The sequence below is a fragment of the Salmo salar genome, chromosome 03 (assembly GCF_965601325.2).
Source record: "Salmo salar chromosome 03, fSalSal1, whole genome shotgun sequence".
NCBI classification, from domain to species: domain Eukaryota; kingdom Metazoa; phylum Chordata; class Actinopteri; order Salmoniformes; family Salmonidae; genus Salmo; species Salmo salar.
In genome coordinates this window covers 70535691-70556508 of record NC_138293.1, presented here as the reverse complement: position 1 = coordinate 70556508, position 20818 = coordinate 70535691, and the positions used below count along the sequence as shown (strand labels likewise).

The 20818-nt window shown below is 43.9% G+C and overlaps 1 protein-coding gene across 1 annotated transcript in view; it reads right to left on the bottom strand.

Annotated features, from left to right (window-relative positions):
- LOC106601329 (microtubule-associated serine/threonine-protein kinase 1) overlaps window positions 1–20521 on the bottom strand; it is a 60575-nt gene extending 40054 nt beyond the window's left edge. Inside the window, exons 1-2 of the mRNA XM_045715170.2 lie at window positions 19662–20521; window positions 9808–9836 (exon numbers count right to left, since the gene is read on the bottom strand). Coding sequence (XP_045571126.2) covers window positions 9808–9836; window positions 19662–19700 — 68 coding nt within the window. The 5' untranslated portion in view covers window positions 19701–20521. The remainder of the gene's footprint in view (window positions 1–9807; window positions 9837–19661) is intronic.
- Between the last annotated feature and the right edge of the window lie 297 nt (window positions 20522–20818).

The following is a 20818-nucleotide window of genomic DNA, read 5'->3' as shown; positions in this document are numbered from 1 at the left end:
AAACTTTGGCAAATGGTAAAGTCTACAAAACTTAGTCCAGTTTTCATCTATGAGAAAATGTGCAGAATGTCAAAACCCATCTTGCTACATCTTCTCCCACTGCCGGCCACTAGGCTTCCTCTCATCACCATATTTGGCGGTGAGTGGAAATTCCAACCGTATGCTTCAGATTTATACATCCGGTGAAACATCTAGCCCATTGTTTTATCTGTGATAGTACTGTATAGGCTACACTATGTGACCACAATCGATGACATACCAAGCAAAGAAAACCAGGGTAGAGAGAAGAATATTACAGTGAAAAAGAGAGTGCCTTGTCTTGTCCTCTATCCTGACACTCAACACCTATACCCATCTAGAACCATCAAGAATCTTCTCAGTCAATCTAAAATCACACATTCCTTCCATCACCCAGCATGCTCTCCTCCTGACCTCCATGGGCTGGGACAAAGTCACCAGCATCAGCACATCACAGCAACCCAATCTGGACAGACACCCGAGGAGAGGCGATGCCACCCCAGCCTGGAAAACTGTCTACACTACTACTGAAATACTGCTACTGTAATGGATATACGGAGCTGAGAGTTCCTAAAAACACACATAGAGATAAAGATGCGAAAATGTACAGTATATTTTATATATGAGGGAACCTTTGTCCCAGCCTACTGTATGTCTACACTTTATATACAGATGATGGATGTGGCTTTATTGTCCCTGAGAGTTTAAACACTGACAGATGTTGAAATGGACATGCCAGCCCTCAAGCAGAGCTCTGGCTAACACAGCTTTGTCACATCTCCACTGGACCACATAATGTGTTAAATGTCAAATTGTGTGGCCTAATTTCATTACCATACAGCTGATGTTAAAGCCTTGTTAGCTTGTAGCTAGCTAGTTAGCTAACATTACTGGCTAACATTAGTTGGCTAGCTAACTGGCAATAGCACCCAAGGATGTTCACTATCTTATTTGTGCTTATTTGTTTGTGCTCTGATTACATGCAAGTTTCAAGGCCAACAGTTTACACAGATGACTTCAGCCATGTGGAAAACCTTCCATAGCAAAATATAGCAAGCTTCCTTTGCTTGTAGCTTGCCTCTCATCCGACTGGTGAAAGCTAGCTACTAGCGCTGTTGCTGCGCAATCCAAGTGCTTTGGTCTGGTTTTAGAACTCTTGAAATTCGGCTTAAAAGGTGCCCAGCTAGCAATGAGAAATCTGCCCAGAAGCGGCCCTTTTCCGGGGGGGCATAACTGGTTGAATCAGCTCGGAATCGGGTGCAGGACTCGGCCGGAAATCAAAATGAATGATTGACCAGAATCGGCCCGATGCATCCATCTACCGGAATTCAGCCGACTTTGCCGGCATTTTACCAGAATCCCTCCAGAAGAGGCTCGATGCAATTTTAAATAAATGTATAACATTTTTCCTGATTTAGTCATTTTTAATATTACTATAATACATTTTATACATACAAATTATACACATCCACAATTTTTTTTAAATAACAGAATTTATTTGTTTATTTATTTATTACCCCCTTTTCATCATATCTAATTGTCTTGTCCCATCGCTGCAACTCCCGTACGGCCCCAGGAGAGGTACAATTCTGTTGTTCTGCCCCTGAACAAGGCAGTTAACCCACTGTTCCTAGGTTGTCATTGAAAATAAGAATTTGTTCTTAACTGACTTGCATAAATAAATAAAGGTAAAAAAGTGGGTGTCACGTCTGGCATGGGTATTGAACCAGCATCTCTAGCGATGCAGTGTCTTAGACCGCTGCACCACTCAGGAGGGCCCGTCCACAAAGATTTTAATGCTCAAAATACTACTTAAAGAATTTTATTTAAATGTTAATTTTATTTTTTATCACAGAAACGATGAAAAAATATGGAAAAATAAATAAATATTGAAATGTTAATGAATTAGCCTGTGTAATCATCTGCCAGAGAGTAAGCACAATCGGCCCGAGCCCCAAGTAATACATTGGGCTAAATCACTCACACCGGAATCGGCCCGAGCTCAATCCCCACAACCTAGCCATTAGTAATACTGCTGAAGGTGGCCCAGACTCGGCCCACATGACGTCGGCCAAGTCTAACGCTCAGCCGAGTGCCCCGACTCTCAGCCCAGATCCACTGTGCTAGCTGGGTGTTAGCGTTGTCAGAAATGTAACAAAAGGGTAGCACATCGTCGGTTCTTAATGGACAGAAATGAGCACGTGAGATTGATAAATTATACATTTAACCAAAACTGTTGCCCCTACAAACATATTCAGTCGAAAAGGTGGCAAGTCTAATAGTCACTTTATGGACGCTGAAGTCTTGTTCTTGTCCGACTCCTAGATAGAGCTAGGTCGGGGAAAGACATTTTATTGTTTTCCTAATTCTAACAACCCAGATGGCTCATGACCAGAGGCGGGGAGTGTGTTGTGTACCTGAATTTAACATTGAGCTTCAACCAATGACATACTGTTGTGGGGCTATAGCCAGTTAAGAGAAGTCACAACAGACCATTGATCAGTGTCTAGGGCAGTGATATTCAAACTATGTATTCGCCAAGAGTTTCTGGCCACCCCATCGGCACTCCAATAAAAAAAGAAACCATAAATACATTTACTCAATAAAATAACAATTTTCAAATGATCTTTCTCAAAAACGTTTGTATATTGTCCCATACAATAATCTTCACTCTTATTTATTTATTTATTTATTATTACAACCCCAACATTGAATACCACTGGTCTAGGGGCTTACTTCAAAGCTAGAACAGCTTTTGATGTTGCAGTCTCAGAGACAAAACATTAGCTTCTTGTTATTGTCTTTTATTAACAAAGATCCCTTATTTTGTCTAGAAACATAGAGGCTGACAGAGAAACAGGACAGTGTCAAGAGTGGCATTCTTCAGATTCAGTATTGAGGGGGTAGACTTTTCCTGGAACTGAAGTCAGGCTCCGATGGGACTAAAGAAGATCAAAGAGAATAAAAGCCCCATTACTCCACAGAATGGATTTTTACTCTAAGAGAGGAGTAATGCTACCACTTCCACAAAAGCTACTGCTATTGAATCCAAACATCCCCTGAGAGACAGGGGACCACTCAGAAGGACGGATTCTTTGGTCTGGCCCAGGTATCTTGACACCCCACTTACCTCCTTTGATGTGTGATATGTGTGGTATTGGTTGAAGGTAGATTCAGAGAAATGACATTGCCACGAGCAGCACCAGAGATATATTGAGATAAATGAGATGCAAGACTTCACTCTCACAGTCACACACAGTATCTGAATATGTGCACGGGTTCGCTTCACACTGTGAACAACATGGCAGCCAGGGCACCAAAACAGTGGAGAAGTTGAGCCTTGTGCTTCAATGCTCTTAGAAATTGACCCACTACGCTCTTTACTTTCTGCATCTACCTCATATTACTGAGTCTACCTTTAAGTACTGTGTAATAGTGTTCTGATGGCCTTGTTTGTTTGTAAGGGCTAAGATGTGGCCATTAGAGAGGGAGAGGTATGTGGAGGTGTGTGGAGGTGTGTTTGTGTGTGTGTGTGTGTGTTCTAGGGAGGGGTTGGGGATGGAGACGTGTTGTTTTCGCTCTGATCTTTTTTGTGATGAGGTACACCTGAGCCCAGCACCTGAGGGACATACACTGTCTGATTATCAACACTCATTATCTCTCCTTTTATCTCTCCTTCACTCTTTATCTTCTTTACCTCTCACTCCTTCCATCCTGAATACACCCACCCACTACATCTGTATTTAGCTCACACACACACGGAAACACATACACCCCCACATAAAAAGAGGAGAGACTCGTGTGCACGCATGTGCCTGACTACAGCTGAATAGACACTCATCCCAGGACGTTCTCTCGCTCACTAGCTCTCTTTCTGTCATCCTCTCTTTCGTGTTTAAACTGTAAAGAGCTGGATACAGACAGAAAGAAAGAAGGAGAGGGAAAGAGAGAGAGAGAGAGAGAGGAAGAGAGAGAGGCCTGTGCATGTCTTCACTGCTCACATAACCCCAGTGTGTTGGTCCTTGATGGAGGCTGAGATAGAGATATTACCCCTGGGCCCTGTGCTCTTACTCACTCCCTCACTCTCCCTCTCTCTCATTTTCTCTAACGCTTTCTTTCCCCCTCACTCTCTCTCCTCACTTGCTAAGCCACTTTGACTTGAGGATGTGACTGGAAGATAATGTAGTGTGATAATGGCATGTCCATTCAAAACAAATAGGGAATGATGTTGATAACTTAACTCCTAACTTAAAATGGTAACACAGGCCGATAGATCTATTACACTGCAGTGTAATTGGAATATAGACATGTGTTTGAAAATAATAATATAGGGGCACTATGAGATGATTGAACACACAAATTCATATGAAACTACTACCATCAGCACAACAGACTTCTTGTTAATCAGCATGCTGACTAAGTCGAGTATTTTCTGTCTGGTGGGTGCTTGTGTGTGTTGGTGTGTGTGTTAAAACTGCAGTAATAACACACCAGAGGCAGCCTAATCCCTGGCCAATCAGCAGGAGAGAATGAAGTCATTGAGAGTCAGAGGGACTGGGGCACAGTAGGAGAACTTCTCTGAGATTAAAGCAAAATTATGTTGATCATGGCTAGAACTAACTGTTTTGGAATATTCTGTGTCAGAGAGCTACAGTTGAAGTCGGAAGTTTACATACACCTTAGCCAAATAGATTTAAACTCAGTTCTTCACAATTCCTGACATTTAATCCTAGTAAAGATTCCCTGTCTTAGGTCAGTTAGGATCACCACTTTATTTTAAGAATGTGAAATGTCAGAATAACAGTAGAGAGAATGATTTATTTCAGCTTTTATTTCTTTCATCACATTCCCAGTAGGTCAGAAGTTTACATACACTCAATTCGTATTTGGTAGCATTGCCTTTAAATTGTTTAACTTGAGTCAAATGTTTAGGGTAGCCTTCCACAAGCTTCCCACAATAAGTTGGGAGAATTTTGGCCCATTCCTCCTGACAGAGCTGGTGTAACTGAGTCAGGTTTGTAGGCCTCCTTGCTCACACACGCTTTTTCAGTTCTGCCCACAAATGTTCTATTGGATTGAGGTTAGGGCTTTGTGATGGCCACTCCAATACCTTGACTTTGTTGTCCTTAAGCCATTTTGCCACAACTTTGGAAGTATTCTTGGGGTCATTGTCCACTTGGGAGACCCATTTGCGACCAAGCTTTAAATTCCTGACTGATGTCTTGAGATGTTGCTTTAATATATCCACATCATTTTCCTTCCTCGTGATGCCATCTATTTTGTGAAGTGCACCAGTCCCGCCTGCAGCAAAGCACCCCCACAACATGATGCTGCCACCTCCGTGCTTCACGGGAGGGATGGTGTTCGTCGGCTTGCAAGCCTCCCCCTTTTTCCTCCAAACATAACGATGGTCATTATTGCCAAACAGTTCTATTTTTGTTTCATCAGACCAGAGGAAATTTCTCCAAAAAGTACGATCTTTGTCCCCATGTGCAGTTGCAAACCGTAGTCTGGCTTTTTTATGGCGGTTTTTGAGCAGTGGCTTCTTCCTTGCTGAGCGGCCTTTAAGGTTATGTCGATATAGGACTCGTTTTACTGTGGACATAGATACTTTTGCACCTGTTTCCTCCAGCATCTTCACAAGGTCCTTTGCTGTTGTTCTGGGATTGATTTGCACTTTTCGTACCAAAGTATGTTCATCTCTAGGAGACAGAACGTGTCTCCTTACTGAGCGGTAATACGGCTGCGTGGTCTCATGGTGTTTATACTTGCATACTATTGTTTGGACAAATGAACGTGGTACCTTCAGGTGTTTGGAAATTGCTCCCAAGGATGAACCAGACTTGTGGAGGTCTACAATTTTTCTTCTGAGGTCGTGGCTGATTTCTTTTGATTTTCCCAGGATGTCAAGCAAAGAGGCACTGAGTTTGAAGGTAGGCCTTAAAATACATCCACAGGTACACCTCCAATTGACTCAAATGATGTCAATTAGCCTATCAGAAGCTTCTAAATCCATGACATTATTTTCTGGAATTTTCCAAGCTGTTTAAAGGCACAGTCAACTTATTGTATGTAAAGTTCTGACCCACTGGAATTGTGATACAGTGAATTATAAGTGAAATAATCTGTCTGTAAACAATTGTTGGAAAAATGTATTGTGTCATGCACAAAGTAGATGTCCTAACCGACTTGCCAAAACTATAGTTTGTTAACAAGAAATTTGTGGAGTAGTTGAAAAACGAGTTTTAATGACTCCAACCTAAGTGTATGTAAACTTCCGACTTCAACTGTACGTATCCCCTTACAGTCATTGCTCAACAAAGAGTTTATCTCAGCATCACTGAGTCAAACTGATTCAAACAGAGCCATGGATATAATCAAACAGTCACTTTCATTTCAGTCACTGATTAGTAGAAACTATATTAACTTTTGGGATAGGGGGCGGTATTTTCACATCCTGATGAAAAGCATGCCCAAAGTAAACTGCCTGCTACTCAGACCCAGAAGCTAGGATATGCATATAATTGGTCGATTTGGATAGAAAACACTCTAAAGTTTCTAAAACTGTTAAAATAATGTCTGTGAATACAACAGAACTTATTTGGCAGGCGAAACCCAGAGGACAAACCATCCAGAATTTTTTTTGAGTTCACTGTGTTTTCTATTGGTTTTCTATGGTAAACTAGATTCATGAGGCACCTGGTTGCAGTTCCTATGGCTTCCACTAGATGTCAACAGTCTTTAGAAATTGGTTGATATTTTTCCTTTGAGAAATGAAGAAGTATGGCTATTCAGAATGAGTGTCAAGCCAAGTGGACTCTTTTGTTTGGGGCGCGCGACCTGTAGCTCGCGCCACTTTGATTTTATCCGCTACTGAACACAGTATATTCCGTCTTAAATTTGATAGATTATTTCAGTTTTAGGATACCTAAGGATGGATTAGGAAAGTTGTTTGAAATGTTTGGACAAAGTTTACAGGTAACTTATTAGATCATTTGTAGTCATGTTGGGCGAGTTGGAACCAGTGTTTTTCTGAATCAAACGCGCAAAATAAATTGACATTTTGGGGATATAAAAAAGGAGTTTATCGAACAAAAGGACTATTTGTGATGTTTCTGGGACATATTGGAGTGCCAACAGAAGAAGATCTTCAAAGGTAAGGCATGAATTATATCGTTATTTCTGACTTTGTGTTTGTGTTTGTATGGTGGGGTGTTGTCCTCAGATAATCACATGGTTTGCTTTCGCCGTAATAATTTAATTTGAATTTCGTGCTCTGCAATTTCACCGGATGTTTCACTAAACGTTCCGCTAGTAGCCGTAACAGGTTTTAAGCCTCAAATAATGCTACAGTCCTATCTTAGCTGGATGTCTGTAGAACCACTGACACAGCAATCTTCATAAACACTACTCTAAGCCACTCGACAGCCTCACTCAGCAGAACTGAGCAGAAATACAAAACCAGATGGACACTCACACACACACGCACACGCGCACGCACGCGCACGCACGCGCACGCACGCATGCACACACACACTTACACACACTCGGTGACCTTATAAGCACAAACACATCAGTCGCACTGTCAATGCTAACCACCTCCTCATGTACACTTAGCTGATACACAAACACAGAGAGGGAGAGAAACAGATAGATGAGGTGATGGAGAGAGGGAGGGATAAGAGAAGGATAAAAACAAAAGGGAGGATAGGGAACAACATCACGTATTACAAAGACAGAATCCCCCCACCCCTCAGGACACACTGACCTATTTAACAGTGCCCTTTGTTTTATATTGTACCTTTTGGTGCGTCGGAACATGTTGCTTGCGTAGTGAGGGTAGCTTAGCGTAATGCTAAGCAACGAGAGCAGTTGAGAAGTGAGAGTCAGGAAGCAGCAGGGTCCCTTGAAAATGTCATCGCAAACGCTCCCTCAACCTTTAGATATGCACCGGTGTCTGAGTGATGTGGCGGTGGACAAACGACAGTAAAGGAGAGGGAGGGAGGGAGGGAGGGAGGGAGAGGGAGAGAGAGAGGGAGAGAGAGAGAGAGAGAGAGAGAGAGAGAGAGAGAGAGAGAGAGAGAGAGAGAGAGAGAGAGAGAGAGAGAGAGAGAGAGAGAGAGGGGGGGGGGGGGGGGGGGGGGATGGAGGGAGGGAGGGAGGGAGGCTGAGGCTGTCTTTGATTTTAAATAGGAACAAAAAAGCAGACGGGGAATTGTGGATCGTGTCTCAAGGGTAAGGACCATGGCAAGGGAAGGGATGATGAATTCATTATCCCAGGGAGAAGGAGAAGACACTCAAAGAAGTCCAGAGCGTGTTAATTGAAGCTGATGCTAGGAGGTGGTAGAGGTGTGTGTGTTTATCTGCAATATGTGTGTATACAAGTGGACGTGTCGTACATAACAAAAAACAGATATTTTAGATTAGATATGTGCACATCCATTCCATAATTCATCCAAACAAATGTAAAACCACAACAGTGCTGATAAATACAAGCCTACTGAGAGCAATAGAGGAGACACCCCATCCAGATGTATAGATCAAGGCAGTAGATTAATGTGAGGCCTACTCCAGTGAGCTCATCTATAATGGATGATATGGATGATACTGGTCTAAGGGGAGGGAGGCCTAGAATGGGAACCAGACTGAAACAGAATGAACCCAGATGGTACATCTCTGGAGGAGAGCATAGAGTTGATGACTAAATGGGGGACAAAATGAAAGCTGAATACCACTGTGAGGGAAAGATAGAGGAGATGACCAGTGGTCATTGAGGTCAGAGGTCAGCACGGCTCTCAGGTTCATTTCCTGGTTTATTTCCCAGGGGTATGGTGTGGGTGGGCAGGGGGAAGAGACGGGTTACAGAGAAAGGCAGAGTGAGGGACTGGATGGAAGCAGGGACAGAGACTACACAGAGAGACAGCTTGGGTCTGTGTTCTGTATGCTGTGATTATAAACACACACAAGCGTGCGCGCACACACACACACACACACACACACACACACACACACACACACACACACACACACACACACACACACACACACACACACACACACACACACACACACACACACAATGATAGAATGATAAAAGCTTAATCTACCACATTATTAACATATTATAACATTTAATTAACACAATAAATCATTTCAGCCAAATCTTTGTCTTGCTGACACAGACAATAACACACTGGGGCTGTTTCCCTACCACACACAAGCTAGGGTATGAGAAGGAGGGTGAGAGAGAGAGAGAGAGCGAGAGACAGAGCGAGAGACAGAGCGAGAGACAGAGCGATAGACAGAGCAAGAGAGGCAGAGCGAGACAGAGCGAGAGAGGCAGAGCGAGACAGAGCGAGAGAGGCAGAGCGAGAGACAGAGCGATAGACAGAGCAAGAGAGGCAGAGCGAGAGAGCGAGAGAGGCAGAGCGAGACAGAGCGAGAGAGGCAGAGCGAGAGACAGACAAAGATAGAGGAGGAAGTGTTTCAGCACCATGGAAAGCAATCAGACGCAGACCACTGTCTACCCAGACACACGGCAGGATTGCCTCCTCCATTCATTATAATTCCCCTCTAAGTACCTCTCAAGTATCCTCAAACCCTCAATAGGGTGTTGAAATGCTAATCATGTCTCAACAGGGATTCAACAGGGATGAAATCTTCCAACCAGGACAGTAGAGCCCTCGGCTGATAAAAGAGTTGCTGTTTCCAAACACACACTTCCCCTGGCTCGGGGTGTGTTTCATAGGGAGTGCCCAGTTGGCCAGGAGGGAGGGAGGATGTACTAACCTGCTGTTCTTGCGGGGCAGTGGCAGATCCTTCTGGAAGAAAGGCAGAAAAAAAGAGGACAACAGAGATCAGGTACTGGTAACATTAGAGGGATTCACAGGTTACGAGGTGGTTAGAAGCAGAGAAACAGACACCTCACCACATATGTACATAAGCTAAGCAATGGAATGTTATGATATGACACCTCCCTTCAGTCTCTTAGTCCAGTTGGACCTTGCCTCTGCTATAAAGACTCACATATACAGTACATTAATATATACAGTACATGGTATTCTGTGTGTCTTTGTGAATTCTGTTGAGGGAGAGAAACCAGGAAACAGCAGAACAGAGAGGATGGGTAAGTGCATTATGTGCTTGTATATGTGAGTGTGTGCTTCAGTAATGTGGACCAGTGCTTTGAAGTGGACCAACACTCTCTCTACCGCTCTCTCTCGCTCTCTCTTTCTCTCTCTCTCTCGCTCTCTCTGTGTGTTCCCCCAGCAGAGCAGAACAGTGTGTCCACACCCCAATCTCTCCCCTGGGTCCCAGATGGACCCAGAACACTGGGCTGGAACAGCAGCAAATGCTGAGAAGTGCTAAATCCTACACCAGCCCAGGCTGGCTCTTTGAAATGCTTCTAACTGAGGCACTGGTGTAGTTTCCCTGGCACTGTTTTAGCATTTGTGGCACAAATCCCATTCAAGTCATGGTACCGATATTTGCGTTTTTCATGCATCATGTTCAAATCATCTATAAGTGACATTGTTGAGCTTCACCGTCAATTTTAGATATTTTCGGAGGATTTGCACATGATGTGCCAAAAATGCTAATATTAATACCATGACTTGAATGGGATTTGTGCCACAAATGCTAAAACATTAGCATTTGGAAACAATGCCAGGAAAATAAAAGTAATGCATGGATTGCTGTCATACCATGTCTATAGACTGCTTACAGGGTAAGGAAACCAATTTGTCATTTTGAAATTTGGAATGAAGTATCCCTTTAAGCTCTGTGGTGCCTAGAGCTTCAGCCTCCACCAGAGCCTGATTCTGCCTCTGTCTGTGGCCGTGACTGATTACTTCTTACACACATTCACTGCAGCAGACTCCCACTCTCCCCAGACATACATGTAGAACATGAAAGAGACAGAAAAATTGCAAATTGACCAAGAGGTACTGCAAAATAAATCGGGGAAGAGAGGGGCCAAGAGAGAGAAGGCCAAGAAGAGGTGAACAGAGAGATAATGGAGAGAAAAGAGGATCCAGAAAGTCCAAATGCTCACAGGCATCACTTTGGTGACTAACTGAGCCCGCTTCCCAGCTGTGTGTTGTGTAGAGCGCTAATTAATGCATTAGCCACTCCACATCCACTCCTGTCAATGACGGGCGACTCAGTCAAGATTCCATTAGCAATGACTGACAGGCTACCAGTGACAATCAATACAATATTAGGTTCATCTTGAGCTAAAGTGTACATGTTTGTTTGTGTGTGTGTGTGTGTGTGTGTGTGTGTGTGTGTGTGTGTGTGTGTGTGTGTGTGTGTGTGTGTGTGTGTGTGTGTGTGTGTGTGTGTGTGTGTGTGTGTGTGTGTGTGTGTGTTTACATGTATACTATCAGCTATTAGGGCTGGGAATTCCCAGGGACTTCACAATACGATATCATCACAATTCTTAGGAGCTGATACGATATGTATTGCGATTATCATGATTCTATATTGCGATTTGATGTTCCGAACATATTGCTCACTATATGCCTGCTGCAGAGAGACGAGAGAGCATGATAAAATGAGTTCTGATCAGTCATGGAAATAAAACAGCTGAAGGCATGTTGGCTCACTATTTAAAAGGAAGATGGAGAACAAGCTATAGGATGAAAAATACCAGAGTTTTGGCGCAGGTACAGCCGACTATCTCTACCTACAATTATTTGTGTTATTTTTTATTATTACAAATCAATACTTAAAATCATCCAAAAATAATGTTTGCGATATGTAACTGTATCAGTTTTTCCCCCACCCCTATAGGAAATAGACTGAATAATTTACCTTTATTTAACTAGGCAGGTCAGTTAAGAACAAATTCTTATTTTCAATGACGGCCTAGGAACAGTGGGTTAACTGCCTTGTTCAGGGGCAGAACGACAGATTTGTACCTTGTCAGCTCAAGGATTTTGCAACCTTTCGATTGCTAGTCCAACACTCTAACCACTAGGCTACCTGCCGCCCCATAATGTGTGATCCTCTTCATAAGGTTCTCTCTCTGGAACAACTAGAGAAACCCTCTCCACAGTGTGTGCTTGTCTAGTGGAATGTCTTTGTATCCCAGGGACAAACCTCCCACATAGCAGAATACCTTCAACACTCAGTTACCTTGAAGTGTCAGATGGAACACTCTACAGATTTAGTCTTACCCCAGAGAGAGTTGGTAAAAGCTATGAATGCTTGGGAGAGAAGGCAGTAGAACCTTGATTGAGGAGTGAATATGAAATAAATAATTTTGGATCAAAAGAGAAGTAACCTCACCATTGTACGGTCAGATTCTCACATGAGGTTTACACCCAGCACAAGCCGAAGGTCATCGATAGTTGTTGGTGTATATTAAGCTCCTCCCATGGGTTTACGTGTTAATAGAAACAACTTCCTCTTTACAAGGACGACCGAATATTCAACCTATTGATTCCTCCTCACTCCTCCTCCATTGGTCTGACTAATTGATCCTAAGCCATCAGAGCTCTGTACATTACTTGAAAGTGTGGATGGAGGGAAGACAGTGCAGAGAGAGTCTAGCGATGGGGAAGGTGTATGAACATATCTCAGACCCAACATCATAAAGCTATCTGGCTCGTACCCGTCATACTGCACATACCAGTGAATCACTTTATTATTGCCACTTTAAGAGCTGTTGCATAGATCCATATTGAGTCTATGCCTGTACTGAAATGCACTATCAATAGATACTCTCCGTTGCGCATACTTTTTCATCCAGGTCATGTAACCTCTCATAACATGATTATGAAGAGAACATCTAGTTCGCTTTTGTAATGGGTGCGTGTTGGTGTCAGGGAAGTCAGGCGCAGGAGAATCGAACTTGGTATAAACGGAGTTGTTTAATCAGTGCTTCACAAAACTCCAAAACCAAAATTACAAAAGAATAAAAAGTGGGTACAAAACCCGTCGCGCACCAACACATAATACACAAACATACAATCAAACAATCTCCGACAAGGACATGAGGGGAAACAGAGGGTTAAATACACAACATGTAATTGATGGGATTGGAACCAGGTGTGAAGGAAGACAAGACAAAACAAATGGAAAATGAAAAATGGATCAGTGATGGCTAGAAGGTCGGTGACGTCGACTGCCGAACACCGACCGAACAAGGAGAGGGACCGACTTCGGGAGAAGTCGTGACAGCTTTAACACACAAAGAGCGGAAATCTTTTTATGCTACAAGTGCAGACTTGTTAAAGTAAGAAAGAATGAAGAGAAAACCTTCCGAATATAGAGGTATGAAGCCAAAGGAACAAAGCAGGATGCACTACGTTGACTACAGCATTTAATCAAAATGAGTCTGCTCATTGTCTGATGTCCTCAGTAGGGCCCTTTACTGCTGTGGCGTGTCTGAGGTATGTCTAGACAACAAAGAGAACAATGTGGTGCATCAAAGAGAATGCAACCTTCTATTTGTCTGGGAGGAAGGAATCAGAATCATGGACATGGCCCTACAGGTGTAGGATCTTCATTTGAGCCAGTTTTCTACTTCAGGAAAATAACAGGAAATGTGAATTATTATGTTGATTATAATTAATGGAAATGTTTGTCGGGGTTGATACAATTTAATCAAGAGAAAATCAAGTCTGAAATTTCAAAATGTAAATTGCTGTCACGGATCCCTCCGGAACTTTCATCACACACACCTGTCCCCTATTCCCACTGATTAGTATTTGTATATATGTGTCCTTTGGTTTCCATTGGGGAGTCGGTTATTGTTCCCATGTCCATTGGTGGTGTGAGTACCTATGCGTTGGTGAACCGGTTATGCTGCGTGCTTTATATATTGTGTATTATGGGTATCGTCCCATGTCGGTCAACGAGGTTTACCATCGCTCTTTTGTTTGGGTACAGCCCAGTATTTTTGTATACATGTTTGTTTTGGGTGTATTAAAAACCCCTATTGCGCCTGTCTCCAAAATCCTTTATACCAGCGTGACAATTGCCAACTTCAGAAGCCTTTTAAAACGTAAAATACACTACAAGTTTTAAATGTCCTGCATTGCAGAAAGGAATCAGCACCACGGACAGGGCCCTAACTTGGAAGAAGGAATAAGCACCATGGACAGGGCCCTACCTTGGAAGAAGGAATAAGCACCATGGACAGGGCCCTACCTTGAATGAAGGAATCAGCACCACGGACAGGGCCCTACCTTGGAAGAAGGAATAAGCACCATGGACAGGGCCCTACCTTGAATGAAGGAATCAGCACCATGGACAGGGCCCTACCTTGAAGGAAGGAATCAGCACCATGGACAGGGCCCTACCTTGAAGGAAGGAATCAGCACCATGGACAGGGCCCTACCTTGAAGGAAGGAATCAGCACCATGGACAGGGCCCTACCTTGGAGGAAAGAAACTGGACCATGAACCGGGGATACTGAAGAGGAGGTCACGCCACAGAGCCAAATCAGGAGTGGGATATGGAAAAGGGATATAGTAAAGGGATTCAGGGAAGGGTATAGGTTCAAAAAGACCAAATGAGATCAGGAGAGGAGATTACCTGCTTGAGAGCCAATGTATCCAATCAGCTCATATATGATGGAATAACATCTGGTCTGGAGAGTGGTCTGACAAAAGGTGCCTCCCCTTCTGACTATTCATTTGCTTTAGATTTGCATCAGAATGTCAGATAATGTACGTTATAATGTCATGTTTTCTAATAAAAAAACATGCAATGAATAAAGATCACCTCCTCAAACTGCCCTACAAACAACATGATTTTCATTGTTGAACCAATATTTTAATGCTCTCTCACTTTGTCAGGCCATATGGGGGGAAACTCATGTCACACTGAAATCTAGACTTTATCAATGGCCAGCCATTGTGTCATTGACTTAGTCAATCCAGGAAGCTGAGACTAATGAAAGAGATTGTAATTGAGTTTCCGCTCTCTGAATGTTAAACACACTAAAAGCACAGCGACTGGCTGACGGTAGAGATTGGTGCTCTGAATCTGATGGATCTGGAGCGGAATGACGACAGATGGAGCTCTGTCACAACCGTACCGTTCCCACTGACTGATCACAGATTTGAAAGCAAAACAATGATGGTCTATATTTACCCCCTCTCTGTGACGAGGATGACTGCTCTTCCAGAAGGTTCTGCACTGTGGGTTGAGGAGTCTAAATGGTCCCTCTGAGTCGCAACCACATTGGGATGTTTGTGACACAATGACAAAACATATGTCAAATGTCAATGAATATTCAAATAGACTGTATTGTCCTGTGATTGCTGTGGTTGGCAGCATTACAAATACGGTTCAGGTTCATGTTTATATTGCCTGATTGTAATGCTGTGTACAATATAGTACACTATGCTGTGGCCCAGGGGGGAGGTTGAACTCTCAGTCATAAGTCACTGTTCCACCGGATGCACCACAATATACTTGTGTATTCAGCCCAGAGCAGAACGTGGAGCGCTGGTAAACGTTTCAACACGGGATGGTGCATCTCAAGGAGTTTTATCCTTTCAATAAGAAATCTTAATTAATAGAATACAAGTGATTGTGATGTACAGTGCATTCGGAAACTATTCAGACCCCTTGACTTTTTACACATTTTGTTACGTTACAGCCTTATTCTAGAATGGATTAAATTGTTTTTCCCTCATCAATCTACACATAATACCCCATAATGACAAAGAATAAACAAGTTTTTAGAAATGTATGCAAATGTAAAAAAAACTGAAATATTACATCTACATAAGAATTCAGACCCTTTACTCAGTACTTTGTTGAAGCACCTTTGGCAGCGATTACAGCCTCAAGTCTTCCTGGGTGTGACGCTACAAGCTTGGCATACCTGTATTTGGGGAGTTTCTCCCATTCTTCTCTGCAGATCCTCTCAAGCTCTGTCAGGTTGGATGGGGAGCGTCATTGCACAGCTATTTTCAGGTCTCTCCAGAGATGTGCGATCGGGTTCACGTCCGGGCTCTGGCTGGGTCACCCAAGGACATTCAGAGACTTGTCCCGAAGTCACTCCAGCGTTGTCTTGGCTGTTTGCTTAGGGTCGTTGTCCTGTTGGAAGGGGAACCTTCACCCCAGTCTGAGGTCCTGAGAGCTCTGGTGCAGGTTTTCATCAAGGATCTCTCTGTACTTTGCTCAGTTCATCCCTTCCCTCGATCCTGACTAGTCTCCCAGTCCCTGCCGCCGAAAAACATCCCCACAGCATGATGCAGCCACCACCCTGCTTCACCATAGGGATGGGGACAGGTTTTCTCAACATGACGCTTGGCATTCAGGCCAAAGAGTTCCAGCTTGGTTTCCTCAGACCAGAGAATCTTGTTTCTCATGGTCTGAGAGTCTTTAGGTGCCTTATGGCAAACTTCAAGAGGGCTGCCATGTGCCTTTCACTGAGGAGTGGCTTCCGTATGGTCACTCTACCATGAAGGCCTGATTGGGGGAGTACTGCAGAGATGGTTGTCCTTCTGGAAGGTTCTCCCATCTCCACAGAGGAACGCTGGAGCTCTGTTAGAGTGACCATCGGGTTCTTGGTCACCTCCCTGACCAAGGCCCTTCTCCCCCGATTGCTCAGTTTGGCTGGGCGGCAAGCTCTAGGAAGTCTTGGTGGTTCCAAACTTCTTCCATTTAAGAATGATGGAGGCCACTGTGTTCTTGGGGACCTACAATGCTGCAGAAATATTTTGGTACCCTTCCCCAGATATTTTGGTACCCTTCCCCAGCTCTACAGACAATTCCTTCGAACTCATGGCTTGATTTTTTCCTCTGACATGCACTGTCAACTGTGGGACCTTATATAGACAGGTGTGTGCCTTTCCAAATCATGTCCAATCAATTGAATTTACCACAGCTCGACTCCAATCAAGTTGTAGAAACATCTCAAGGATGACCAATGGAAACAGGATGCACCTGAGCTCAAATTTCGAGATTCATAGCAAAGGGTCTGAATACTTCAGAGCCCGGACTTGAACCCGATCTAACATCTCTGGAGAGACCTGAAAATAGCTGTGCAGCAACGCTCTCCAGCCAACCTGACAGAGCACACCAAATACAGGTGTGCCAAGATTGTAGCATCATACCCAAGAAAACTTTAGGTTGTAATCACTGCCAAAGGTGATTCAACAAAGTACTGAGTAAAGGGTCTGAATACTTATGTAGATATGATATTTCTGTTTTTAATTTTTAATAAATTAGCAACCATTTCTAAAAACCTGTTTTTGCTTTGCCATTATGGGGTATTGTGTGTAGATTGATGAGGGGGAAAAAAAATTAAATGTGGAAAAAATCAAGGGGTCTGATTGCATTCTGAAAGCACTGTATATAGAACCTTCCACCCCCAGCTGGGATATGGATGCTGATGAAGACCTAATGGTCGAAACGTTGTTGCAATAAAATCCCCTGGGAGCATGAGCAACAGTGTGCAGCGTTTTCCTTTCTATTAAACATCAATTCACCTACAACTCCAGCACCTGCAAAAAGTACCTGGATGTACGTATGTTCTTCAGCTTTTGTACAACACCTCAATGTCAGCAATATGGTGCTACTTTAATTATCTTCCCCTAGACCACTTCCTGGCAGTAATCTCTGTGAAGCTCTCTGCTAATGAGATGGGCTAGCTAAGACACCAGCCAGCCATGAGGATCAGACAGACGCAGGCAGAGAGTAATGCTGCTGCCAGACCCTGCCATGTTTCCCGAGATAGGAGAAACAGCAGCACTATAAATGGTCGTCTGATGTCATGCCCTTCAGATCCTCCTGTCTGAGCCGGAGGAGAAATGGCCCCGGCTGTTATGAAACAATACAGGCTGGACTCCCTGCCCACAGCTACACCGCCGCTGGCCCCATCATTTCGTGGACACACGAAGGACAATGGTGAGAAAGTGAGTTTGGGGGGGCTGATCAGAACCTAGACAGGGGCCTGCTCATCACCTCAGTCAGTGTCAGTGATTGGCTTTCCGTCCCATGTCTGACAGATGGAGAGGGGCTGGGGAGGAGGGTGATGCTGTAGTATGGAAGTGTCATGTCATCCCCACTGGCTGGCACACAATCCTCAATACCCCACACATTATTCAGATCGGTCCTTCCCCTGTATGCTATTGTACATACTGTACATGTATATACGTGTGTGTGTGTGTGTGTGTTTGTGTGTGTGTGTGTGTGTGTGTGTGTGTGTGTGTGTGTGTGTGTGTGTGTGTGTGTGTGTGTGGAGGCTGGAGGGATAGTGTCTGGAGTAGATACAAAGATGTTTGTTTCATGTTAGTCATGTTGAAGCAGTGCATTATGGGGCTGACCTTTGACCTGCTCTCTGTGGGAGTGGGGTGTGTCACCATATGGCGCAGAGAGATGAGAGATGCGCCAGAAGGGGGATTTTAAACAGACACTAACGGTTGTGAGAGTGGCTGGGATGATGAGACTCCAGGGAGATGAGCTGTTGGATGAATCTGAAGGATGGTCATCCAGACACTATCCATCCTCATAAACACACAGAGAGAAGCACACTGGCATACACACACATCTTCCTTATGCACATTCATGACTCATGCTTGTTGTTGAGACATGTAGATGTTTCTAGTTGTCACCCAATGTCACCAGTTTGCTTTGCCTTATGTTTTACTTCACACACACATCCACTGTCTGTTTGCTGTTGTGTTTTACTTCACACACACATCCACTGTCTGTTTGCTGTTGTGTTTTACTTCACACACACATCCACTGTCTGTTTGCTGTTGAATTTTACTTCACACACACATCCACTGTCTGTTTGCTGTTGTATTTTACTTCACACACACATCCACTGTCTGTTTGCTGTTGTGTTTGTGCTGTTGCCAGTGTCTTCTGTATGTGTCGTCCATTTTGTCTTACATTGCCTTTTGCCTCTTGCCAGGCCATCATTGTAATTAATGATTTGTTCTTAATTGAATTGCCAGGTAAAATAAAAAATGAAATACTGTGAAGTCAAGCATATGTGCACAGACACAGACCCCACACACACAGGATGGAATTGAGAGTGTTGACAATGCCATGAGGTGGATTTTCCCAGCACAATAAATAAACTGAGTAATGGTCATCCCCAGTCTCTCCATCCCCAGCTCTCTATCCTCCCTCCTCTTCATCACTATACTGCCCAGCCCTAATGATGCCCTAAGGCCCTCTGCCTGGCTGGCTGGCTGACCACTCAGCTCAGTTCACTTGACTGAATCACACTCCGAGGGGGAGGGGTGACTGTACTTAACCAGGCTACTTCATAATGGATGAACACGTAGGCTTCAGTAATATGAACATGTCATATCAATATGCATGGGTACATTTTCATTATGGAGATATTACCTTCAATGGTTATTATAGACATAGAGTTCCAAGTATCTTATGAATTTGACCTCTGCTGAGATACATTAAATCAAGATTTCTGCAGCTGAGCACATGAAGTCATAAATGCATAACACAGTTGTTATAACACATGCTCTAAAAAGGATGTTGTGTGTGGGTAATTGGTTATTAACATATTAGCCTAAAAAATGGTATTAAACATAATCTCAACTCAATGGCACATTCTGTACGATGTCTATTGACATGAGTGTAGCCTACATGGAACTAACTGTGACATGAGAGATACTATCAAACACATTACACCTGACCCTCACCTGCAGCCTCCGACGCCGAATTATTCCCGAGTCATCCATGGTGTAATAAGGCTCAGTCGGATGGGGAATTCCCAAAAACAGCCCCCTGACCCTTCACTTGTTTCGGTTTCGACCCAAACAACTCTGCGGCATCCACTGGCTGTCCGGTTCTCACTCAAATAACACAGCCGAGACGGCGGCGTTGCTCGCTTTGAGCCAAAGCGCACAGTGCGCGTATAGTGTCACGTTGAGGAACCGATTGAAAACCACCAAATGCCAGGATGTCCCGTAGCATCTGAAACAAGCAGGGTCTTCGGGCTTTTACGTCTCTAAAATAAAGTTATTCCGCTGTAGCCTATAGGTTAATTAAATGATTACGTCAATGACTCATAAATCCCCATGTTGATAGTCGACTGTCACCTTCACTTCTTCCGGTTGTTTTTAGAACATCTTTGTGCACCGCCAACCTTTCTTTAGAGACTTCGCTTGCAGTATAGTCTACTGCACCAATTCTTTGGCGGTGTCTAAAATAAGTTACACCTACAGCATTAAATGTTCACAATATACCAGAATGTTCATTTCGCGGTTGATGCTGCTTGAACAACGGTGCGAGACGTGCAAAGATGCTTCCTCGAGCTCAGTTAGCCCGGTTGACATTGCCGCTGATTCGCCCAGGAATCCATCCACTTCTCTGGACTCCCAAGGCAATAACAGTCCATGACATAACAAAACACATCGTCTTTCCGCTCAACCTTTAAAAATTCGAGAGAATGTTCTTCTCCCTGGCTGCATATCGTGGTCCATTCATTATTCCACCTTCACTTCCTTTGATAACGGACGACAATAGCGCGATATCTGTAACCCTTCCATGCCTGGGATTCCCTCACGCCCCTCCTCCACGCGCAATCCGCAACCGGGCCAGTGTGATGAATGTAACATCCCTCTCCTCTCGCCACAGGTAAATGGGGGGGGGGGGGGGGGGGGGGGGGGGGGGGGAATAAGAAGGATAATATGGGGTGAACCACTTTATATTTGGGCAACGATGAGAACCGCATGCGTGTGAACGGCCATACTGGTCATTCAGGACCATGGACAGCGCCACGTAGCCAACAAATGAGTGCCTTAGCTTTTAGATAGTTTTACTGCGAGCCATTGCATTGTCATTATCTTTTTTTTAC